The sequence below is a fragment of the Podarcis cretensis genome, assembly GCF_951804945.1.
Source record: "Podarcis cretensis genome assembly, chromosome: 1".
NCBI classification, from domain to species: Eukaryota; Metazoa; Chordata; class Lepidosauria; order Squamata; family Lacertidae; genus Podarcis; species Podarcis cretensis.
Genome location: NC_137170.1, coordinates 106,199,068 through 106,221,390, shown reverse-complemented (window position 1 = coordinate 106,221,390; position 22,323 = coordinate 106,199,068). Strand labels below are relative to the sequence as shown.

At 41.5% G+C, this 22,323-nt stretch overlaps 1 protein-coding gene across 50 annotated transcripts in view; it reads left to right on the top strand.

Moving 5' to 3' along the window:
• The window catches only part of NEB (nebulin), a 164,189-nt gene that overhangs the window by 18,987 nt on the left and 122,879 nt on the right, over nucleotides 1-22,323 (top strand). For 44 of the 50 annotated variants that reach the window (XM_079991998.1, XM_079991972.1, XM_079991969.1 and 41 more), the window contains 25 exons: nucleotides 1,295-1,399; nucleotides 1,564-1,671; nucleotides 2,436-2,552; nucleotides 4,280-4,381; nucleotides 4,469-4,576; nucleotides 4,664-4,768; nucleotides 6,035-6,133; nucleotides 6,584-6,688; nucleotides 7,421-7,528; nucleotides 7,617-7,730; nucleotides 9,356-9,457; nucleotides 9,572-9,679; nucleotides 9,757-9,861; nucleotides 11,045-11,143; nucleotides 11,262-11,366; nucleotides 11,792-11,899; nucleotides 12,005-12,118; nucleotides 14,056-14,253; nucleotides 14,961-15,068; nucleotides 16,607-16,705; nucleotides 17,139-17,243; nucleotides 17,355-17,462; nucleotides 17,953-18,264; nucleotides 18,350-18,556; nucleotides 21,635-21,739. In XM_079991998.1, coding sequence (XP_079848124.1) covers nucleotides 1,295-1,399; nucleotides 1,564-1,671; nucleotides 2,436-2,552; nucleotides 4,280-4,381; nucleotides 4,469-4,576; nucleotides 4,664-4,768; nucleotides 6,035-6,133; nucleotides 6,584-6,688; nucleotides 7,421-7,528; nucleotides 7,617-7,730; nucleotides 9,356-9,457; nucleotides 9,572-9,679; nucleotides 9,757-9,861; nucleotides 11,045-11,143; nucleotides 11,262-11,366; nucleotides 11,792-11,899; nucleotides 12,005-12,118; nucleotides 14,056-14,253; nucleotides 14,961-15,068; nucleotides 16,607-16,705; nucleotides 17,139-17,243; nucleotides 17,355-17,462; nucleotides 17,953-18,264; nucleotides 18,350-18,556; nucleotides 21,635-21,739 — 3,054 coding nt within the window. The remainder of the gene's footprint in view (nucleotides 1-1,294; nucleotides 1,400-1,563; nucleotides 1,672-2,435; nucleotides 2,553-4,279; nucleotides 4,382-4,468; nucleotides 4,577-4,663; nucleotides 4,769-6,034; nucleotides 6,134-6,583; nucleotides 6,689-7,420; nucleotides 7,529-7,616; nucleotides 7,731-9,355; nucleotides 9,458-9,571; nucleotides 9,680-9,756; nucleotides 9,862-11,044; nucleotides 11,144-11,261; nucleotides 11,367-11,791; nucleotides 11,900-12,004; nucleotides 12,119-14,055; nucleotides 14,254-14,960; nucleotides 15,069-16,606; nucleotides 16,706-17,138; nucleotides 17,244-17,354; nucleotides 17,463-17,952; nucleotides 18,265-18,349; nucleotides 18,557-21,634; nucleotides 21,740-22,323) is intronic. The other 6 variants (XM_079992011.1, XM_079992013.1, XM_079992002.1 and 3 more) reach the window with 3 other exon arrangements.

Here is a 22,323-nt window from a genome sequence, read left to right as displayed (position 1 = left end):
TGTCTTTTAATATATCTCACTACTGGTCTCTCTAATTTTCCCCAAACTTACCTTTTAGGGATAGGATAGGCAACCAAAGGAACGGAGCACAGACCAGAAGTCTAGGGCAGGAAGATTAATGAGAGTAGTCTGGAAACCAAGGCTTTTTGCTGGTGGGAGAATAAAAGATAATTGAGTTAGTGGGAAAGTGCTGTAGTTCAATGGTAGAACATCTTCCTTGTCTGCTGAGTTCAATCTCCAGCATCTCCAGGTATGACTGGGATCCCTGCCTGAAAACCTGGAAAACCACTGTCAGCCAGTGTAGACAAAACTGAGCTAGATAGACAAGTGGTCTGACTCCATATAAGGCAGTTTCCTATGTTCCTATGAGATCCTGGGGTTTTGGGTGACCCCCTTTTCTTCCTGTCTGTCAGCGCCACCACTTATACAATTAATGAGAAACTTTTATACGTCTATGTAGCCTTTTGTTCCATAAGGGGTACATTTTATATTTATTGTGATTCGTTATCTTAGGGCCAGTAATAGGTGTATAGATTCTACATTACTGTGAAGATTTGATTGAATTCTATGCAAACCGTAGCATACATGAAATGCAGCCAGAATTTTAATTGCAAAAGGTTGGAAAGGAGAAGCTCTCCCATCCAAATTAGACCGGCAAAACAAACTGAGGGAATATGCAAAACTAGCCAGATTATCAGCAAGGTTCCCAGATGTTACCGATGAAAAATTCAATAGGGAGTGGGATGTATACAGAGTTTATTTAAAAGGACATTGCAAAAATATAAATCTGTTGGCAGATCTGGATTGACTTTCTGCATGTAATAGGGGAATCTTATAAAATTAATGTAATTGAAACAACCTAGAGGAGACAAAATTTAGCGTGCAGATAAAGAATATAATTTGGGAGCCACAATGGGGGGACCAGAGATCATGTTGAATCCAACTACAAATTGTTACATGCAACAAGCACCAACTATGGAATGAATGTTTATTTTTGTTTTCCCTTTCTGTTGATTACTTATGTTACACAGTTTTTTAAACCAATGAAGGAGAGAGAGAGAGAGAGAGAGAGAGAGAGAGAGAGAGTGAGTTCTGTACAAATTCAAGTTGCAGTCCCCTCACCTCCCAGTAATGCTCAGGAGTAAAAAGGAAAATGGGAAACATTTAAGGGGATGTTGAAAAGTATAGCAGTTTCATAGCAGCTGTGAAGAAACAAACATATTATAGGAGTTGATGTGATTCCTTTACTTTAGTTGGCTGTGCACAGTTCAGTATTTGCTTTTGTTTTCTACAGCGCAACTATCATGAAGACTATGACAAGAAGATCAGGGGCAAATGGAGCCAAACTCCATGCTATGATGTTGCAGTTGCCAGAATGAATGCTGATAACTTGAGCCCGGTAAAGAAAGTGTATTGCAATTCAGCAAATGAGCACGGATTTTGTGCTTTGATCATTGCGTTTCCGCGCTGCTTTCTAGATTCTCATTTCCTTTCCCAGTTAAATTCCAACTTAGACCTGTATTTTACTGAACTGAGTATAACTGTATTTTCTGCTCCCTACAGAGAAAATACCAAGAAGACTGGGAGAATCAGAAAGACCAAATCTACTTTATGCAGACTGAAACACCAGAGTATGCAGTTAATAAGAAAGCTGGAATTGCTGCCAGTAAGGTATGCTTAATATTCTCAGTACTTATTTAGATTGTGCCCTCTCTGAAATACTTTAGCAATTTCCCAATCCGTATTTGAATAGGCATCCACTGTTATTCCCGTTTTGCAAGTGAAATGAATATTGCATCCATTTTCAACATGTTCAAGGCCTTTTGCTGCCTTAGGTGGAATGGGGAGTATTCTTGATTGGCTCTCTGTTTGCATGCAGAAAGGTCAGCTTCCGTGGTCTCCCCTTGTATTGTGCTGCCCCAGATAGCTGCTTAATCTGCCTCTGTGGTCAAAGTCACCTTGCTGCTGGGCTCCGCAACATTGAGCAGTTGGCAATTCTCTTGGCTCTTAGTATTACTGAAGACACTGGGCACTGACAATACATTGTTTTTGCCCGTTGTTATCTTTCTCAGATTCCATAGCATAACTTCAGCACAATGGATAATACAGCCTGAAAAGAGTTTTTTGTTTAAACACACACACAGAGCATCACTTGCAGGTATAACACATTTTACTTGCATCACATGAGATGAGCACAAACAGCTGCTTGAATCACAGAAGAAATGCCAACTGTTGGCTGTAAATGGCACTAAATTTCTTAAGAGTCTTAGTTTTGCACTTTTCCCTCGCTGAAGAAGCTAAGTAAATTACTCAAACATATTTTATAAAAAGAAGTGAAAGATAAGCAACACTATAAATAGTGCCAACCAGGAATTTAAGAGACTCAAAGTACACAAGTTTGGAAAAGTGTGTGTTTTTCTTCTTAATTTTGCTAGATAAAATACAAAGAAGATTACGAAAAATCCAAGGCTTCTACAGATTATAATGTGCTTCCAGCTACAGAGAACCCACTGCTTAAACATCTGAAAGCTGCTGGAAATCTTGTGAATGATGTAAGTGTGGTTCATTTCTCCAGGGATAATTTTGGCCAAGACCAATCAATAGTTTGTTGTAGCCATTCATTATTCAGAATTAGGACTCTTTTTATGGATTTGCTTTGCAAGCCTATGGATTTACTTTGCAAGTTAGCTAGATCAACTGACTAACAACCTTTTATTGATTAAAAATGTGCCTCTGATTAAAAACTTATCAAAATCGTTAGCCACAATAGCTGAATGGGCCCTTCAGATTCAGATACTTTGGAATGCTAGTAGTTAGAGGAGAAGGAGTGGAGAGAGGTCTGTTGCCTTCATGGACAGATAGGAACAGAGGTGAAAGCTGTTCCCTAGTTCTGTTGGATCTCTCAGCAGCCTTTGATACAATCGACCATAACATCCTTCTGAACAGTCTAGAGGAGCTGGGAGCTGGGGGCACTATTACGCAGTGGTTCCGCTCCTTCCTCCTTGGCCGTGTTCAGAAAGTGGCGGTGGGGGGGTGAGTGTTCAGACCCCTGGGCTCTCACTTGTGGGGTGCCTCAGGGCTCCGTCCTCTCCCCCATCCTTTTTAACATCTACATGAAGTTGCTGGGAGAGATCATCAGGGGGTTTAGGCTAGGTGTCCACCACCTAGTATGCAAATGATAACCAGCTCTACCTCTCCTTCAAATCTGAACCAATGAGGGCAGTGAAGGTCCTGTGTGAGTGTCTGGAGGCATTTGGCGGATGGATGGCGGCTAACAGATTGAGGCTGAATCCTGACAAGACAGAAGTATTGTTCTTGAGGGGCAGGGCAGGTGTAGAGGACTCCCTGGTCCTGAACGGGGTAACCGTGCCCCAAAAAGACCAGATGCGCACTCTGGTTCTTATTTTGGACTCTCAGTTGTCCATGGAGGCCATCTGGCATGCAGGCTGAGATCCTACCTGCCCTCATACTGTCTCACCAGAGTGGTGCGTGCCCTGGTTATATCCCATTTGGACTACTGCAATGCACTCTACGTGGGGCTACCTTTGAAGGTGACTCGGAAACTACAACTAATCCAGAAAGCTAGACTGTTGACTGGGAGTGGCTGCCGAGACCATACACACCGAGTACGTTTCCAAGCACAATTCAAAGTGCTGGTGCTGACATTTAAAGCCCTAAGCGGCTTCAGCCCAGTATACCTGGAGCATCTCTGCCCCCATCGTTCAGCCCAAACACTGAGGTCCAGCTCCAACAGCCTTCTGGAGGTTCCCTCACTGCAAGAAGGCAAGTAACAGGGAACCAGGCAGAAGGCCTTCTCAGTAATGGAGACCTTCCTGTGGAACACCCTCCCATCAGATGTCAAGGAAATAAACTACTTGACTTTTAGAAGACATCTGAAGGCAGCCCTATTTAGGGAAGTTTTTAATGTCTGACGTTTTATTGTATTTTTAATATTTTGCTGGAAGCCACCCAAATGGGTAGGGTATACTACTACTACTACTACCACCAATAATAATGAAATAAAACAAATAAATAAATTATAGGGCATCTCTGCTAACCACTGTTGCAAACAGGGTTCTTTGGTCTGATCCAGCAAGGCTCTGCCTAAATTCTTACCATCCTGGGTCAGAAAAAAAATGTGCATTTGAATCCAAATATCCCTTCTCAGCAAATCTAAGGCAGCCCAAGCTTGCTAAATTAATGGCACCATGATGAGTAGGGGGAATCATGCTATTTGATGGGGGTCTTTTACAATATGGCTTTTCCTTCCACCTGGCAGAGGTTATATAAGGAAGCATATGAAAAAGCGAAAGGAACCAGCATTAATTACTGTGACACTCCCAAATATCAGATTGACAACGTTCTGAAAAACTTCAGCGATGTAAGTATGGCAGCAATTAAATAGTGGTCCCAATGAGACTTCCATAAACTGGTAAGTTTGTTGTAACTTTTGGCACTTCTCCTCCAGGTTAAATATAAAGAGGGATATCAGCAGAATATCTTGGGCCGCTACATAGGCACCTTTGAGGACCCATATCAAACACACTGCATGAAAGTTGCAGCCATGAAGAGTGATGTAAGTATGGATTCAATTTCCTTATGCTGTCTTCCCCTGTTCAGATGAAGTTTCTGGTGGTTATTGATCCCTTGTGACCTTTCCTAGAAAAACTACAAAGCCGACTATGAAGAGGACAAGGGAAAGGGCTACTTCCCTCAGACCATAACTCAAGAATATGAAGCCATGAAGAAGTTAGACCAGTGCAAAGATGTGAGTATTTGCTTCCTATGGGATCTCACCTTTGTCCTATCTTATCTTATGCTACGTGATCAGGAATTTCAAGGACTTCATGGAAGGAGCTGAAGTGTTTTCTTTTAAAATTTCTTACAGATTTTCCGGAAGCATGAAACATTTCAAATGTGTAAATCACAATTTAAAACACAGATGAATCAACAAATACACTTCTATGTTAACATATATACACAAGCCAAAGATCAGGCTTAGGCTCAGTACTAATTAATTGCATCAATCATTGACTTTAATAATTCACAGAACTGAAGATAAGTGCTCTTCCTTCTTTTGAAATATTCATCCTGCTAATAAAAGGTCTCTTTTGAGTCAGGTGCAAATTATACATTACTCATGAAGGCATGTAATGGAGCTGTAATACTTCTCTTTGACTGAAAAGCAGTCATAGAAGGCAGGTTATTATTGGGGGGGGGGGGAGAATATGAGGAAGAGAATGATTTTGAGCTGGAAAATGTCCAACGGAGAAAAGCTTCAGCTACTACTCTGCTGAGAATTTCAGCCTCTTGGGGCTTTACTTCATTAAAATAAAAATGGTGTGGCTTTCTGCAGTCATTTGCATGTGAATTGTAGCTAACCCTCAGGTCTCGTAATTTTGAAAGGTGACATCTTCATATGCTTTTTACAGGTTTCTTGTGACATCTACTGGCCAGAATATGCTAAGCTTTCTCACGCATCTCAAGTAAAACTATGTACACTAACGTTACGCACTCTCTTTAGCCACAGCAGGGCAAATAATGGTCTATGCCTCTGATTTATATATACAGCCAGCCCAGCCATATGTATGTATGGTGCTTGGCAAGTATATATGGTTTTGTGCCAGGGTTGCACCATCATCTGTGATTCTGTTGTCTGTGAAATCCCATAAGATGATGTTGAACAGTAAATATACTAAAATCTGTTTCATATTTCATGAGCTGGACATCTGAAGCCCATTGGAACTTTATAACTTTTGTAGTCTTGAGTTCTTTCAGATCTGCAAAAGACAGTCTTGCAATCTTGGTTGGCCAGTAGTATTTTTGATGAATAAATGAATACTGCTGTATCTGAATTGAATTAGAAGTCTATTTATTTATTTATTTATTTACTTTTTTTTTTTATTTCATAAAATTTATGTACTGCTTGATTTGTAAAAGCAACAACAACCTCAAAGCGATTTAATGGTGTATAATTCTGTTATTACTGGTACCTGCTGGAAATTAAATGTCTTTGCCTTTTTCCTCCCTCTAGCATACCTACAAAAAGCATCCTGATAAGCTCAAATTTACACAAGTGACAGATTCTCCTGTTCAGACACAAGCGCAGATCAATTCCAAGCAGCTGAGTGATGTAAGTTACCTGGCAACTCAAACAAACTCCCTCAAGCAACAAACTCTTAGGTTTCACTAGACCGTGTCTGGCAAACAAGCTTCCGGTGGTGATGTTGTGGCTTCACCTCGCGACAACACTGGAAGTGACCCAGAACAAACAGATCAACAATTCAGAAATGGGCATAATACTTGTTCTGTAAGATGACTCGATAGATTTATGCAGAAGCAGGAATACACACTGGCCTACTCTGTTAACAGAGATGTGCGGATTCCAGATTCCTTGAAAGGTTTATGCCCTTGACCTGAGTCCTTGTCCCTTGACTTGTGTGCATGATAGAAATGGTTGAACAATTGTCACACAAATGGTGTGTATTAGAGAGGGTAAATGTTCTTACCTCTTACTCAGTTTCATTGTGCTAGCATTTCAGCTGAAGCCTTCAGTGTCATTATTTGTTCATCTGCATTTCAGCTGAACTACAAAGCCAAACATGAGAGTGAGAAATTCAAATGTTCCATTCCTCCAGATGCCCCCTTGTTCCTCCAGTCCAGAGTCAATGCATATAACATCAGTGATGTAAGTACATTAGAACATGACATGTTCTTTCTAGGACTGAGCTTTGTTATTCAATGATGGTGATTTGTGAGCCCTGGGGATAGTAGACTTTTATGTTCATTAGTTGCTTATGAATGTTATCAGCTGCTTTTGTAGGGGAAGGCTTGTATAATGAAGCAATCAACTCTCTAGCGATTTTAATTAAAAAAAAATGTCTTATACAATTAGAGCGTTATATACCTTCTGCAATATTTTCTGCTTCTTCTTTGGCAATCACTCTTAGCTGGGTAAGATTGCCTTCCTAGAATGTGGTCTTTACAGTGTGTCCATAAGTGGCTGTGGAGGCCAATTCTGGATCGTCACATCCTTCCATAGTGGGGACATAGGTTTCCGGGTGGGAGTTGATCATGGTGAGGATTTGCCAAGCGTGCCTTCTTCTTAGCACGTTTCTCCCTTTCGTCCTGAGTTCGTGCTTCTTCAAAGTCCATGATGCCTTTGGTGAAGGCTGTTCTCCAATTGGAGCTCTCGCAGGCCAACAATTCCCAGTTGTTGGTGTTTATACTACATTATTTTATTTTATTTTACTCTGTGAGCCGCCCTGAGATCTTATGTTGAAGGCCTGTATATAAATATAATTAATAATAATAACAACGACAAGAACACCATAATAAATGGATCAATTTTTGCATTAAATCATCCTAATATTATGCCCCACCTTCCTCATGTTATTTGTTTCTTCTGCTTCTGTGTCAGACTTGCTATAAGTACGACTGGGAGACATCGAAAGATAAGAAATTTGAGATCAAGTTTGATGCCATTCCGATTCTAGCCGCCAAAGCCAATCGAAAAATTGCCAGTGATGTAAGTGTTGCAGAGAAATGCAGATTTGGATTTGGATCAGCTTGCAGTGCAGAATGTTGAAGACCATCAATGTCTTATCCCCATGTAGGTGGAATATAAGAAAGCTTATGAACAGAGCAGAGGGAAGATGGTTGGAGCTCTGAGCATCGAGGATGATCCTAAAATGCTACATTCTCAAAAAGTAGCCAAACTGCAAAGCGATGTAAGTACCCATTCCGTACACACTACACCGGTTAGCACCGATAGGAGGATACCTGCAGGGTACCATATTCTTCATCCATTTATTTAAGTACTTCTGACTCCCTGCAATAAAACTATTCTGAAATATTTGCAAAAATCATAATGTGTAAATCACGTCCAATACTGATGTAAATGTTATTAATAATAATAATAGTAACAATAATAATGCTGCTGCTGTATATTAGAAGAGTCCTACAGGTCTTTCAAAAGCTGTTTCTGTCAAGCATTGATAAACTGCCACCAGTTCTGTAGTCAAAATTATGAATCAGCAAGTATAGAACATTCCATCTAGTGGGACGCCCCCAGGCCACCCCCTTTGCCAGTCCTGTTCTGCATGCTTCTTCATTGCTTTTGCCTAGCTGCTATGTGCCTGTGAATTGTGATAATGGTCTGGATGGATAATGGAAAGGTAAGCGTGTATGTTCATGTGCCCAGGGGGTGAAGAATGGATGTTTATAGAAACCACCTCTGACTTTCACATGGCTGGAATGTAGCTTCCTGTATTAAGTTAAGGTCTGTCCAGGATTCAAATAGCCAAGCACATGTGCCCAAGCATGCTGCCCTCATGGGCTCCCCCATTTTCTCTTTTCTAGACTAGATCCTAGTCATGCTGCAACCCAGGCTACCTCAGCTCTTGGAGTGACTTTTTGTGGTTTTTGAGGAGCAGAAGGGTGGAGCCCTGAAAAGCCTTGCTAGTATATGTGCAGAAGCTCCAGTATATAGCCAAAAGGGCCACCCCATAGCTATCTGGATCCTCTCAACTCCATCCTAGGACCAAATAGATAGTGCACTGCCTGTTACACTGTCGTTAAATATACAGTCGTACCTTGGTTCTCAAACGGTATCCGTTCCGGAAGTCTTTTCGACTTCCGAAAATGTTCGAAAACCAAGGCACGGCTTCTGATTGGCTGCAGGAACTTCCTGCACTCAACTGGAAGCTGTATTGGACGTACGGTTCCAAAGAACGTTCACAAACCAGAGCACTAACTTCGGGAGCCAAAACGTTTGAGTTGCAAGGTATTGCAGAACCAAGGTACGACTGTATATAAAGGGAGAGTATGCCAAGGTAGTTCTAGATGCATGTTTATTTTTATGCATTTATTTTTTTATTTAACAAAATTGATGCACCGCTTTGTTGTTAAACAACAACAACACCCTCAAAGCAGTTTACAACTATAAAATAAAACGTTAAAAAATGGTTAATTAAAGACGTTAAGGTCCAATTTTAACATTTTTGAAAAGGTGATTAAAATCAACAGTGGCTAAAGAGAAAAGATTAAAACGTGCCAACATGTCTATCTGTCTGGATGGACTGGCCAAAACAAAAAAAGGTTTTGACAGGCACCGAAAAGAGTACAGCGAATGTGTCTGCCTGATCTCAATTGGCAGGGAGTTCCAAAGTGTAGCTTGCTGCCACACTAAAACACAGATTTCTTACACCCTCTTTTCTGCACCCCTTTGCTCTCTTTTCACAATGCTCTTTATTCAGGTTCAGTTGATGTGTAAAAAAACCAAAAACAAACTGTAATGGCCTGCACAGTCAACTTTTATTGCTACATGATGACTTTTATATTTCACTCCCGTCAGAGACTATATAAGGAAGCATATGAAAAAGCTAAAGGAACAAGTATCAACTACTGCGATACCCCGAAGTATCAACTTGACAATGTGCTGAAAGGCTTCAGCGATGTAAGTGTGGTTGCAATTGCTCTTAGGTTTATGGCCTAAAGAAGACTTTGCTAAACCCCATTATGCCTATTGTAACAATTATGCCTATTTTAACATGTGGCACTTCTCCTCCAGGTTAAATATAAAGAGGGATATCAGCAGAATATCTTGGGCCGCTACATAGGCACCTTTGAGGACCCATACCAATCACACTGCATGAAAGTTGCAGCCATGAAGAGTGATGTAAGTATGAATTCCACTTCCTTAACCTGTTCAGATAGAGTTCATGGTGGTTATTGACCCCTTGTGACCTTTCCTAGAAAAACTACAAAGCCGACTATGAAGAGGACAAGGGAAAGGGCTACTTCCCTCAGACCATAACTCAAGAATATGAAGCCATGAAGAAGCTAGACCAGTGCAAAGACGTAAGTCGTGGATTCTGCAAGATCTTACTTATATCCTGAGTGACTTCACATTATACAGTCATTATACAGTTCCACGAAATTAATGGAAGGAGCAAGAAAAGAACTACGTACTAGAATTCTATTTACTTGAAGTTTTGAGGGTGGGAGCTCTTATGGACACGCACACACACAACGGGGGCGCATTTGACCCCAACTCCACACTCTCTAACATGCAGTCGCACACCAGACAAGGAAATCTGGCTCTCCACCCACCAAGCAGCATTCGTGGCCTGCAGAGATGTACCTGCCATTGCTGGCTTAAGTGAGAGATGAGGAGTCAATGAGTAAAAAGAGAGACAAAAATTAGCAGGTGTATATACGCCAGTGTTGGTACTGACTTGACAAATTGCGCACCTCAGCTTTCTGCTAATTAATAAAAATGAACCAACAATAAAAACTTTTCAGTCCCCTCTCCTGACATATGCATTTTATCAGCTATTATGTCAGTGTTTGCTTTCAATTTGTTCTCACAAATTAGAGACATGATGCTTTTCTTTTAATGAAAAGCAACCTTCTAGGAGGCTGGACCTTTGAGGTAGAAGTAGCGGGGGAAATAGGCCTGCCATAATCTGCTTCTCTCTCCCCCCCCCCCCCCCACTGCTCATCTGTTCAGAACTGTAGCTTCCTGGGGCTGCTTTTCATTAAAATAAAACTGCTGGGTCCTCTTTCACTTCTATATGGGTCAAGTATCATTTCCCCTTTTACAAGTTTCTTGTGACATCTTGTGGCCAAAATGTGCTTTGCCGCATGCATGCTTTCCCAAGGAAAACCATACATACCAATGCTATTCACCCTTTATAGCCATAGCTGTGCAAGTGATAACATCCATCACTGTCTGTGTACTGTGGCAGAGTTAGATTATGCTTGTGATTCCCAGGTAAAATCTACCCGAATATTTCACACTTCCCTGGCTGGAGGACATACGAGAGCTCTTGGATGCTTAATATTTTTGACAGTCAGACAGAGAACTTTAAGATTTGTGAATGTCAATGTTGCCTCTTGTGTTGCCCCCAGTTATACTTTTGCTGAATGAATGAATGAATGAATGGGGGTGTGATATCTGAATTGGTTTATAAAACTCTATTTATGGCCTACTGGAAATCAACTGCCATTTTGTTTTATTTTTGCTTTCGTGTCTTCCTAGTATGCCTACAAAAAGCATCCCGATAAGCTCAAATTTACACAAGTGCCAGATTCACTCGTGATGGTACAAGCACAGATTAATTCCAAGCAGCTGAGCGATGTAAGTTACCTGACAACTCAAAACATAAAACTCCTGCCTCGTTTTATGTTTCACGGGACCTAGCTTCATCTTGTGACAACACTGACTCAGAATATTATTTGTTCATCCTACATTTCAGCTGAACTACAAAGCCAAACATGAGAGTGAGAAATTCAAATGTTCCATCCCTCCGGACGCCCCCTTGTTCCTCCAGTCCAGAGTCAATGCATATAACATCAGTGATGTGAGTATGAGCCTTCACTTGTTAAATAGGTGGGTGCAGCCACTTAATGGAGTCAAAAGGATTAATTCAGATCTTCTGGTAGACCTGATAGGATAGTACTGAAATGGCCAAAAAGCAGGGGAGAGCAGTATAACAGGAAAGCACTTTCCTTGGGGTTTTTTTAAGTTCAGGCCTGCAAGTTTGATGAGCAGAGTGCTTACAAAGCCATCATTAAGTAAAGAGTTGCCTCAAAGCCAGATTTTGGCTCATCTTTTGTAAATAAAGCAACATTTTGGAAGTCGAATGGACCTCTGGAACGGATTCTGTTCGACTTCCGAGGTACGACTGTATATATTCTCTACAATCAATGGATAGATTTAATGTCATTATAGTCCTGATATTATGTCACACCTTCTTCATGTTATTTGTTTATTCTTCTGTGTCAGACTTGCTATAAGTATGACTGGGACACATCGAAAGATAAGAAATTTGAGATCAAGTTTGATGCCATTCCGATTCTAGCCGCCAAAGCCAATCGAAAAATTGCCAGTGATGTAAGTGTTGCATAAAATGAAGATTTTTTTTTAAAAAAAATTATTTGTATTTCTATGCAGTGGCTACAGAATGTAGAAGACCATTAATGTCTTGTCCCCATGTAGGTGGAATATAAGAAAGCTTATGAACAGAGCAGAGGGAAGATGGTTGGAGCTCTGAGCATCGAGGATGATCCTAAAATGCTACATTCTCAGAAAGTGGCCAAACAGCAGAGCGATGTAAGTACCCGTTCTGTACACATTGTAGTTAGCACTGGTAAGATGCCAGCCGTGTGCCAAATTATTTGGAAACGTCAGATTATTTAGAGACTTTTAGCTCCTTCCATTCCACAAAACAAGAAGCAAGGGAAAATGGCAAAAAAAAAATAATTCTAAATACGTGTAAAAATAATAACCTGTGATTTATATCCAATACTGACTTAGTCTTGTTAATGAGTGCCAGGAAAGCACAATTCTGAAAGATATTTGGGTTCAACCTTTAAGTGAAATTAACATGAAAATGTTTCCCTTCATGATGAGCCATTGATACCACAAAATTCCTTTCAACAGAAGGCTATGGACTTAGTTGAGAAAAGGAGCCTTTTTGAATACACCCTTTTTGAATACAGTGGGATTCACTTTCACATAAACATGCTTAGGATTGTGCTGGGCAATTATGACTTAATCCAAAAAGGGCCTAGAGATATTAAGCGGAGATGAGAACGTTAGTACCTATTTGATGGCTATTCAGATCATCCATCTTAATGCTTAAGGCAAGACGTTAACCAGTGAAAACAGAATACTGTGTTGTCAGCTCTGCTTCTGAACTTTTGTAACAACTATGTCTGACACGTAGTGAAAACTACCATACTGTAAGAGACTGATGGGTAATCCAGTGTAGAATGCCTATTGTTCTGGTTTGATGCTTTTTAGAGGTTAAAGTTCTGCTAATACTGGTCCTATTAGCTAATAATAATATGATCTGGATAGATCCTATTGATGTAAATGTTTAGTGTATTTTTACTGTATTGCAGCAACCCAATCTTGATATACCGTATTTTTCGCTCTATAACACGCACCCGACCATAACACGCACGTAGTTTTTAGAGGAGGAAAACAAGAAAAAAAATATTCTAAACGAAACAGTGGATGTATGATTTTTGTGGTTCATGCTGTGGCCACAGACATGTGATCTGACAGTGAGTTTGGAGTAGCCCAATGCAAAAATCCTGAGGATCCATGTGGATCCATGCTTCGTAACCACGTTTTTGCACCACTGCGGCCCCAGGCAACAGTGGGTGCGTGATTTTTTTTGGTGCAAGATGTAGCCATGGACATGCTATGTGATCTGATGGTGAATTTGAGGTGACCCAGTGCAAAAATCCTGATGATCCATGTGGATCCATGGTTTGTAACCACGTTTTAAGTGGGGAGGGAAGGAAAAGCACTCAAGGAACAAGGAGCACGCGTGGGCTGGGTGGAGAAGGATGCTGCTAATAATGCAGGAGAGGGGTTTAAGGGGAGAAGGAACACGCGTGGGGTATGTGGAGAAGGATGCTGCTAATAATGCAGAAAAAGGGTTTAAGGGGAGAAGGAACACGCGTGGGGTGTGTGGAGAAGGATGCTGCTAATAATGCAGGAGAGGGGTATAAGGGGAGAAGGCTCCTCTCCTCTCCCACTTTGCTCCTTTAAAGCAAGCAGGCTATGTAGCGAGCTGACTGGGGAGGAGACAGGGACAGAGAGCCTGCTTGCTTTAAAGGAACCAACCAGACAGGAGCTGCTTACACTTGTGTAAGCGGCTCCTCTCCTCTCCCACTTTGCTCCTTTAAAGAAGCAGGCTCTCTGTCCCTCTCTCCTCCCCACTCAGAGGCTCTTCTCCCGCTTTGCTGTTTCAAAGCGATCCACGGAGGAGGGAAGAAAGGGGAACCATGGATCCTCTGCTCACGATTGCAGCAGATCCCCCCTGCCACCCGTAGGCATTCCCTCCATAACATCCACAGACATTTCCCCTTACTTTCTAGGAGGAAAAAAGTGAGTGTTATGGTGCAAAAAATACGGTAATTAAGGCATGTCTCACCATAGCCATGCAAGCAGCCTGTATTTTACAAAGTATTAGGGGATTTTTGGGTTGTTTTGGGAATTCTAACTCTTAAAGGTACATGTTAATTCTTTTATAGCGTGAATACAGGAAAGGTTACGAAGAGTCAAAGACCAAGTACACAGCGCCGTTGGACATGATCCCAGTAGTACAAGCAAAGAAAGCACAGGCAATTATCAGCAACACAGACTACAAGCGCCTCATCCATAATTACTGCTATCCCCCCGACAGTATTCCTGTGGAACTTGCCAAGAAAGCCAATGCTATACAGAGTGATGTAAGTAGTTATGCTTGTCTAGCATTGCTCAGCTAAGGAGGGTTTCATACAAACTCAAAGAGATGCGATGTTTTCCCTAGGCTTTTCCTGGACTCAACAACAGCAAGCCACAGAAACCATGCTAGGGCTGGGATAAAGTGGAAACATCAGCTGTTAACGCAGCCTATGTACTTCCCATATTTAACTACCTTAAAAATCTAATTCTAAGACGTTCACCACGATGCCAAGAATGAAAAGGATCTTGCAGCTTAACAGACCCAAAGGTTGAATGAAGAAAAATCAGTAGGGAATAGCAGATGGCTCCTTACCTTTTTGATTAACTTTCTGAGAAAGGTTGAGTAGAATAAGAGACGTTTAGGGGGAAAGCCTCTGTGGATTTGAAAAGCAAACATTTTCTTATGCTTAGAAGTATAGCTTTTTCTGTGGTTTACCTGCAAAGCAAAGGAATATGTGGGTTCACTTTCATGTCATTCCTGTGCTTCATTGTCCGTTGATTGCAGTGATCCGGGAGTTGAAGCATCAGCTCCTGAGAACATTTACATTACAGTCATGCTGGCTGGGGATGATGGGAATTGGAGTCCCCCCAAAATATAGAGGGTTCCCAGCTGGTGATGTACATTCTTAAATTCTACACACTGGATTTGTAGAGGGTTTTCTTTGTGTAAATTGAGTTAATTGCATTTTGTCGCTTTTATGGTCTTTCCCAGAATGAATACAGAGCTGACTACAACAGTGATATGAAAGGCTGTGGCTGGATACCACTTGGGTCCCTAGATGCTGAAAAAGCCAAGAGAGCTTCCGATATTATCAGTGAGGTACGTAGACCCTAAGTAGAATCAACCCTATTGACCCTGATCTAGGCCAGTTTAGAGACTGTGCTGCATGGAGACAGGCTTCCTAACACATTTCCCTATCTGACCAAGGAATCACATGTACAAACTGATGCTGTGTACTCTGTTCCCTAGCCTTATCGAAAAACGGGCTACACACGTGTAACCTGTTTCAAAAGCTAGTTTGGAAGGGCAGGCTAGATTTGTTCCCTTTTGGAACACAAGAAGATGCCCTTTGCCTAATCATACCACTGACTGATCTAGCCAAGGTTTTCCAGGGATTGAGTCAGGGACCATTTGTATGCAAAGCACAATCTCTATTACTGTGCTATGATCCTTCCTACTACAGTCGTACCTTGGATCCCGAACGCCATGGAACTCGGACGTTTTGGCTCCTGAACTCCGCAAACCCAGAGTTAATGTTCTGGTTTGTGAACGTTCTTTTGGAACCTGAACATCTGATGGGGCTTCCTACTGGCTGCAGGAACTTCCTGCAGCCAATCAGAAGCCGCGATTTGGTTTTCAAATGTTTTGGAAGTTGAACGGACTTCCGGAACGAATTTTGTTCGACTTCCAAGGTACGACTGTCCTTTGTTTCTGAGCAAAACAGCAGATCAGGGGTTCTACGTTTTTAAAGAACTTTGTCTGTGTTGTTTCAGTGGATTCACTCATTCTGATGACACACTGGCAACTAAAGTAGATAAAGTACATGCAAGTTAATACAAGCCATTAGCAATGTGGCCCACACCCCGTTTTAGACCACTGGTGTTGGATACAGATTAAGGCCACAATCCTAATCCTATTTACCTTGGAGTAAATCCCATGGAATTGACTAAGACTTACTTCTGAGTAGGCATGATTAGGACTGCCCTGCTAGTTGAATTTAGTTTCAACTGAAATCAATGAAACAGTTGATTCAAGACTTGAGTCTAATTGATTTAACTGGGAACTAAGTTCACCTAACTTAGTCTGGCTCCAACCCATACTGTACTTACATACAGAGGTCAAAATGACACAGAAGAGTTTTGTTCTGTCCTGAAGCCATTTTATATATTTAGGAAATTTGGTTCAGCTACATTGTGGGTTTAAAATGCGCAATCAAGAATGTAATAACTCAATATCAATATGTAGGTTTCAGAGTAAATATGGGTAAATCCACTGGCATTTGCCAGCCTGAGTATTTTGGAATGGAAACTGAATGTACACAATATATTGGTCAAAGATCTCTCCATTGCAAAGACTAGATCCCGTTAAGAGGACTTTCTTGTATGTTGTTATGGAGATACTGATTTTGCTGCTTTATCATATAATTAAGTGGTTGTTTTTGAAAAAAAAATGCCAGGAAAGCTTTTCTTGTGAGCAAATTCAGACCTGGATTATTTTTAAATATTTCTGAGTCAGGGCATCCTTATTATTGAAAGGCATCCTTTCAATAATACAAAAAAAAATGAAAGAAATGGAATAGCAAAATATAATTTCCTGTGAAGGAATTGTAGTTTTATTTTCTTTAATCTTTTGAACAGAGAAAATATCGTCAGCATCCAGACACTATTAAGTTTACACAAATTGAAGATGACCCTGTTGTAGTACAGGCTAAAATCAACCAAGCTCAAAGGAGTGATGTAAGTATTGGCACATGTTGTCTGCGTTTGTGTTGGCTAACTTTATTCTGGAGTCATCATGGGATCAATTAACCCAATAAATCATTATTTTAGGGTTGTTTTTTAAAAGTTATATACTACTGTTCATACATCTTTCCATAATAGTTAGCTGATTCAAAAAAGAAAAGAAAAAATATGGTTTTTATTGTATGATTTCATGTATAACTATTGTGAACTTCTCTGATATTTTCTATGAATAGTGGTATATCCTCTGGTGAATTCCCACAAATCCCTTCCACCGATGGATGGACATCATTGGATGCCACCCCTTAGTTGCGATTCAATTATAAAGTTCGCTTTCTAAGCATAAAACTGTACAATAAAACATAGTGAACTTTAAAGTATTCTACACTGTGAATATCTTGAATATAATATACCTTGATTTATGTTCTAGGTAATTTATAAAGCCAAAAATGAAGATGTAATTCATAAATATCACCTTCCGGCAGATGCTCCCCAGTTTCTCCAGGCAAGGGTTAATTCCTACAATCTCAGTGACGTAAGTTTCCTCTCAATACATTGTTATGCAACACACACAAGTCTTAAATTTTAAAGCATAGGTGAATAGCAACCAACTGTAGTTTCAGTGAAACATTCTGTTCTCCTCCAGAACTGCTACAAACTGGGGCTGGAAGATCTGAAATCGAAGGGATATGACCTAAGAATTGATGCTATTCCCATTAGAGCTGCCAAGGCTGCTAGACACGCGGCCAGTGATGTAAGTATTCTCTTTTCAAAGAAGCATTGAGTATGAGGAGGAAACATCATCATCATCACCACCATCATCACCATCATCATCTAATTAATAATGGTGGTGGTATGATGATTTTATAGCAATCTTTGGTTCAATTACTGGATTCAAGAGCAGGGATGGGTGGCTTGAGGGCCTCAGCCTCTTTCTCTCTGTGTAGGGTGGGCAAAAAGGAAGGGTGTGTTGCAGGGAAAACAGTAGTGGAAAAGCTGAAATATATGGAACAACAGAAGGAGGCTGTTGTGAGGGAGAAGCCCTTTGCAGTTGAACAGATCAAAGCAACCTTTCCCTCTCTCAGCATCTCACTGGGAAGGGAAGATGAGGCAGAGAGGAAGGGGATAAAAGGAACGGACTCCAAGGAAGAAGAGAAAGGGCTGGGGCAGAAAAGGGTCTATTGGGCTGTTCACCAGGAAAACGACCTCACTTTTGATACTATTTTTTGCGTGTGTCCTGACAGTACCAGTACAAAAAGGACTATGAACTTGGCAAGGGTAAACTGGTTGGCTTCCAGAGTCTCCAAGACGACCCCAAGCTGGTCCATTATGTGAACGTTGCCAAGATGCAGTCGGACCGGGAGTACAAGAAAGCTTACGAAGAGAGCAAAACCAAATACAACACTCCGCTGGATATGGTCAACGTTGTCGCTGCCAAGAAAGCCCAGGACATTGCTAGCAACACAAATTACAAACACTTGGTGCACCATTACACATTGTTGCCTGATGATATGACCGTGGAACGGTCCAAAAACATGATGCAGATTCAGAGTGATGTAAGTGTGTCCCAAGAGGTTTTGTTTTGTTTTGTTACCTGTTCATGTGATTGACTGTTTTCTTTTCATTCTTTTCCCCACCCAGAATCTTTACAAGGCAGACTTTAACAGCTGGATGAAAGGTATTGGGTGGATCCCAATTGGTTCAATGGATGTAGAGAAAGTTAGAAAAGCGGGAGATGCTTTGAATGAGAAGAAGTACCGCCAGCACCCAGACACGCTCAAGTTCACCAGCATAGTAGACTCGCCTGTCATGGTCCAGGCTAAGCAGAACGCACTGCAGCTCAGTGACGTGAGTAGCCCTAAGGGAAAGATGCCAGAACAAAGCAATTAACAATATCTAGGAAGAAATGGAACATTGTATGAGGTGCTCATACAAACACATTGTGGAGAAATAATCCGCATTTGTTTGAGAGATACCTGATCCATCTTTTTTGTTTTGGAGATATATATTCACATAAAGCCCTAAGCTGAAAAGACTCTAATGAGGGAGCTGCCCCGCCCTCAGATGTATGACAGAAGGCAGCAAAGTCAAGAGCTTTGTCAGTTGTTGCACTGCAGCTAAGGCGCTTTCTACCCTTAGCTCAGGGGTGGGAAAACCCAGGCCTGGGGACTATTCTGTCTGGCCCCCAGGACTCTTCTCAAATCACACCCATTACCTAGGCCACATCCCCTCACTGGCCCTGCTTAATGCCCTGACTGGAATGTGCCATTGAACTGTGGTGATGCATCTTGTTTGCCTGGATTCAGAGCTGGGGATGTAGAAACAACTGGTTTCTGTTTGCCTGGGATGTAGCCTACTGTTTACAAAAGTAAGAGTCACTCCCAGTGCTCCACCCACTCTTACCTCTGGCCCCGCCCACTCCTGGCATGTATCTCCTGCCCCTGGTAGGTTTCCCATGAAGGGCAGTGCCGGATTTACATATAAGCTAAACAAGCTATAACTTAGGGCCCCACTCTCTTGCCCCCCCCAAAAAAAATTAAAGGAAAAAAACCCCTGGATGTACATTTCCAAAATATAAGATAAAAAACAAATAAAATAAAACCTACATACCTATTAGGTCCATAAATTGGCATATAGCATATAGCAGTGTTTCCCAACCTTGTGCCTCCAGCTGTTTTTGAACTACAACTCCCATCATCCCTGACTAGCAAGACCAGTGGCAAGGGATGATGGGAATTCTAGTCCAAAAACAGCTGGAGGCACAAGGTTGGGAAACACTGGCATATAGCATATATTCAACACAAAAACCAGCAATAATTTGTTGTTGACAAAGGACAGCTGGAGCATATAAAGGACAGCTGGACATATAAAGGGCCCCATTACCTTCAGTAGCTTAGGGCCTCATCAAACCTAAATCCGGCCCTGCTGAAGGGCGTCTTGTTGCATGAGCAGAAGTCCATTCTGCAGGCAGATATACACTTTTAGTTTCCAGCCACTATTAAGGACAAAATTTACTGCCTGTTTATTTGGAAGCTGAGTCCTATGCTTTTTCTTTTTTTTTATTATTAAAAATTTATTAAGATTTTCCAGAATAAAAAGGAAAGATAGAAAGAAAAGACAAATATAATTCACACTTAGTTTCAGAGACATCTTTCCCGGACTTCCCCCTCCCCTCCCCTCCCCCTCTTGTATTCCATTCCCTTAAGTTGATTCCACAAATTCTTACCCCAAATTTTAAAGCCTTATTGTAATTTTAACTAGCCCATTTATTCCAAATTAATTTGTCTTATTTACCTTAATTAACCATTTCTCCTTATATTTTATATAATTCCCTAAGATCAACCCCATTTCCCTTCCACGAATTCCCCTATTTTTAAACAACAGACAAGAAAAAAAACAAAAAGAAAAGAAAGAAAAAATATGTAATTTTACAGCCTTTGGGTTCCAAATCTCCCCCCCCCCCATTCCCCGGTTCCGATCCCCAAAATTCATCCATTGTCTACTGCCAGCCTGGTGCATCCACGTCTATATCTCAGCTCCACTTTGCCGTCTTTTGATAGCTTTTAAGTTCAAAAAGTCCAATCTCGGAGAAACTCTCAGAAAAGATCATTCTTCTTCCATCCAGACCTCTGTGTTTAAGAGTCTAACTCAAATTCTGTTTCTTGATCCTTTTAAAGTTTGGATGTTCCAAATGCTCCAACTTCGAATTTAGTCCAGCTCTTTGCTTTTTCCTGTTCTGCCACAGAAACCTTCTAATTCAGAAACTTCTTGTTCTCTACAGAGGCTTTTGTTATTCAGGAACATAAACTTGCGTCAAGTCCCTTCCTTTCTTCAATAGATAAATCCATTGTCTCCTTTAGTATAGAAACCTCTGTAGACAAAATAATGCTTCGTTTTTGCAGCTTTCCCAAGAGATAACAAGTCCTGCTCAAATTCATAGTATTTTTCCACTTGCTGTTACTGTTGCAATGTCCCAGTCTCCCTCTAGAGGGAATATGGTAACTTAATTTCTTTCCAGATCAGACCCAAAAGTCAAATAACTTGTTGCCTTTATTTCCAGTAATTTATGTCCAGATTGTAACAAATCTAACCAGCAAAGCCATCGTAACAAAGTTCTCTTTTATTTTCCTGCTTTGACAGCTACTTTGACAGCTGTCAAAGTTTCTGTGTCTCTTCGCCAGTCTCTCATAGCGGATCGTTCCCGGTTCCCGGGGGGGTTGCACTTTAGTTCCCGCAAACCAATCTTCTCCTCCAGCACAATTGTTGTAATTTCCCTTCGTGAAGTTAATTTTTTTTTTCCAAATAAGCAAATTCATCTCTCGATCTTAGTTGTCAAATCCTTGCGTTAAGCCATCTACAACAGGGGGGGGGCGGACTTCCTTTTTGCACCCCCCCCCCGCTCGCTCCAAATTCGTAGATCAAATTTCCCTTTTAAGTCCAATAAATTTACTCACGGGTTGTTCTTTTTAGTCCAAATCTGAAATTTCCAAAGAAGAAGTCGTTGCTCTCCGCCGAATGGCATGCGGCTTCGCTAGGCAGGGGAAGCAGTGGACTCATAGCACCACCACCCCCCGTCACCCGCTCCGCAGCCTTTAAAAAGGCTCCTTCGCGGGTCGGGGGGGCGCAAACGGTGCCCGCCGAGTCACCAAGTCCATGGGCATCTCCGCCCATGGTTTTTAAGGGTCCCCGCATCGCCGGCGCAGCAGGACCCGACCCCTACCCAGCAGGCTCCCTCCGGAGCTCGGAGGGAGTCCGCCATTCGGCGATGGCGCCGACCCGGAAGTGCAGAGTCCTATGCTTTTTCAATGCAGCCCACAGTGTGTGTGGGCTTGCAGCCGAGGACATTTAGCCAGCTCATTGTATTCTGTGGGACATTTTCCTTGAGAACAGAAGAGTTTATCATTATCCTGTTCTTTTTGTTTGCAGAGACTATACAAAACTTCCGGAGAAGAAATCAAGCACAAATACCACTTGCCTTCAGATGCCCCTCAGTTCATCCAGGCTAAATACAACGCAGCCAACATCAGTGATGTAAGTCACTTAAAAAAAAAAAAGAGGTGTCTTTCATTCATGCTTTTGGTAAACAAATGCAGATTTAGATGTTATAATAGAAACCATGTGGCTATCATAATGTGGAGATAACATTTTGATTAAAGCTACTTTGATTAAAGCTCAGACAGCGAATGTCATGTCAGCATGGGATATGCACCCATCACGATGAACGACTACAGTTTACAGTCGGTGGGATTGAACTAGCTGCCTTTGGCAGGTTTCCTGATAGGCTTTTGGGTTCCTGCTGTTTGACTTCTCAGGGTTCTGGAGTGCATGGAAGTCCTTGTGTACCTATGGCCATCTTTCACATGTTCAGTTGAATGTTTAGATGTTACTGGGAGGGGACATGGCCAATGGGTTGTTTTAGCAGTGTTGAGGATAGGGCCAGAATGTACAGCCCCTCTCACCACCGCTGTCCACTGGTTTTAATGTAACTTATTCTCTAGTCATTCTTCATAGCCTAAAAGTTGAGATTCCTTGCTTTCTGTGATGATGGATTCTGAGTTATTGATCAATAGTTGCTTGAACTACTTGCTAAATATGTGAATATCATTTCCCCCCCT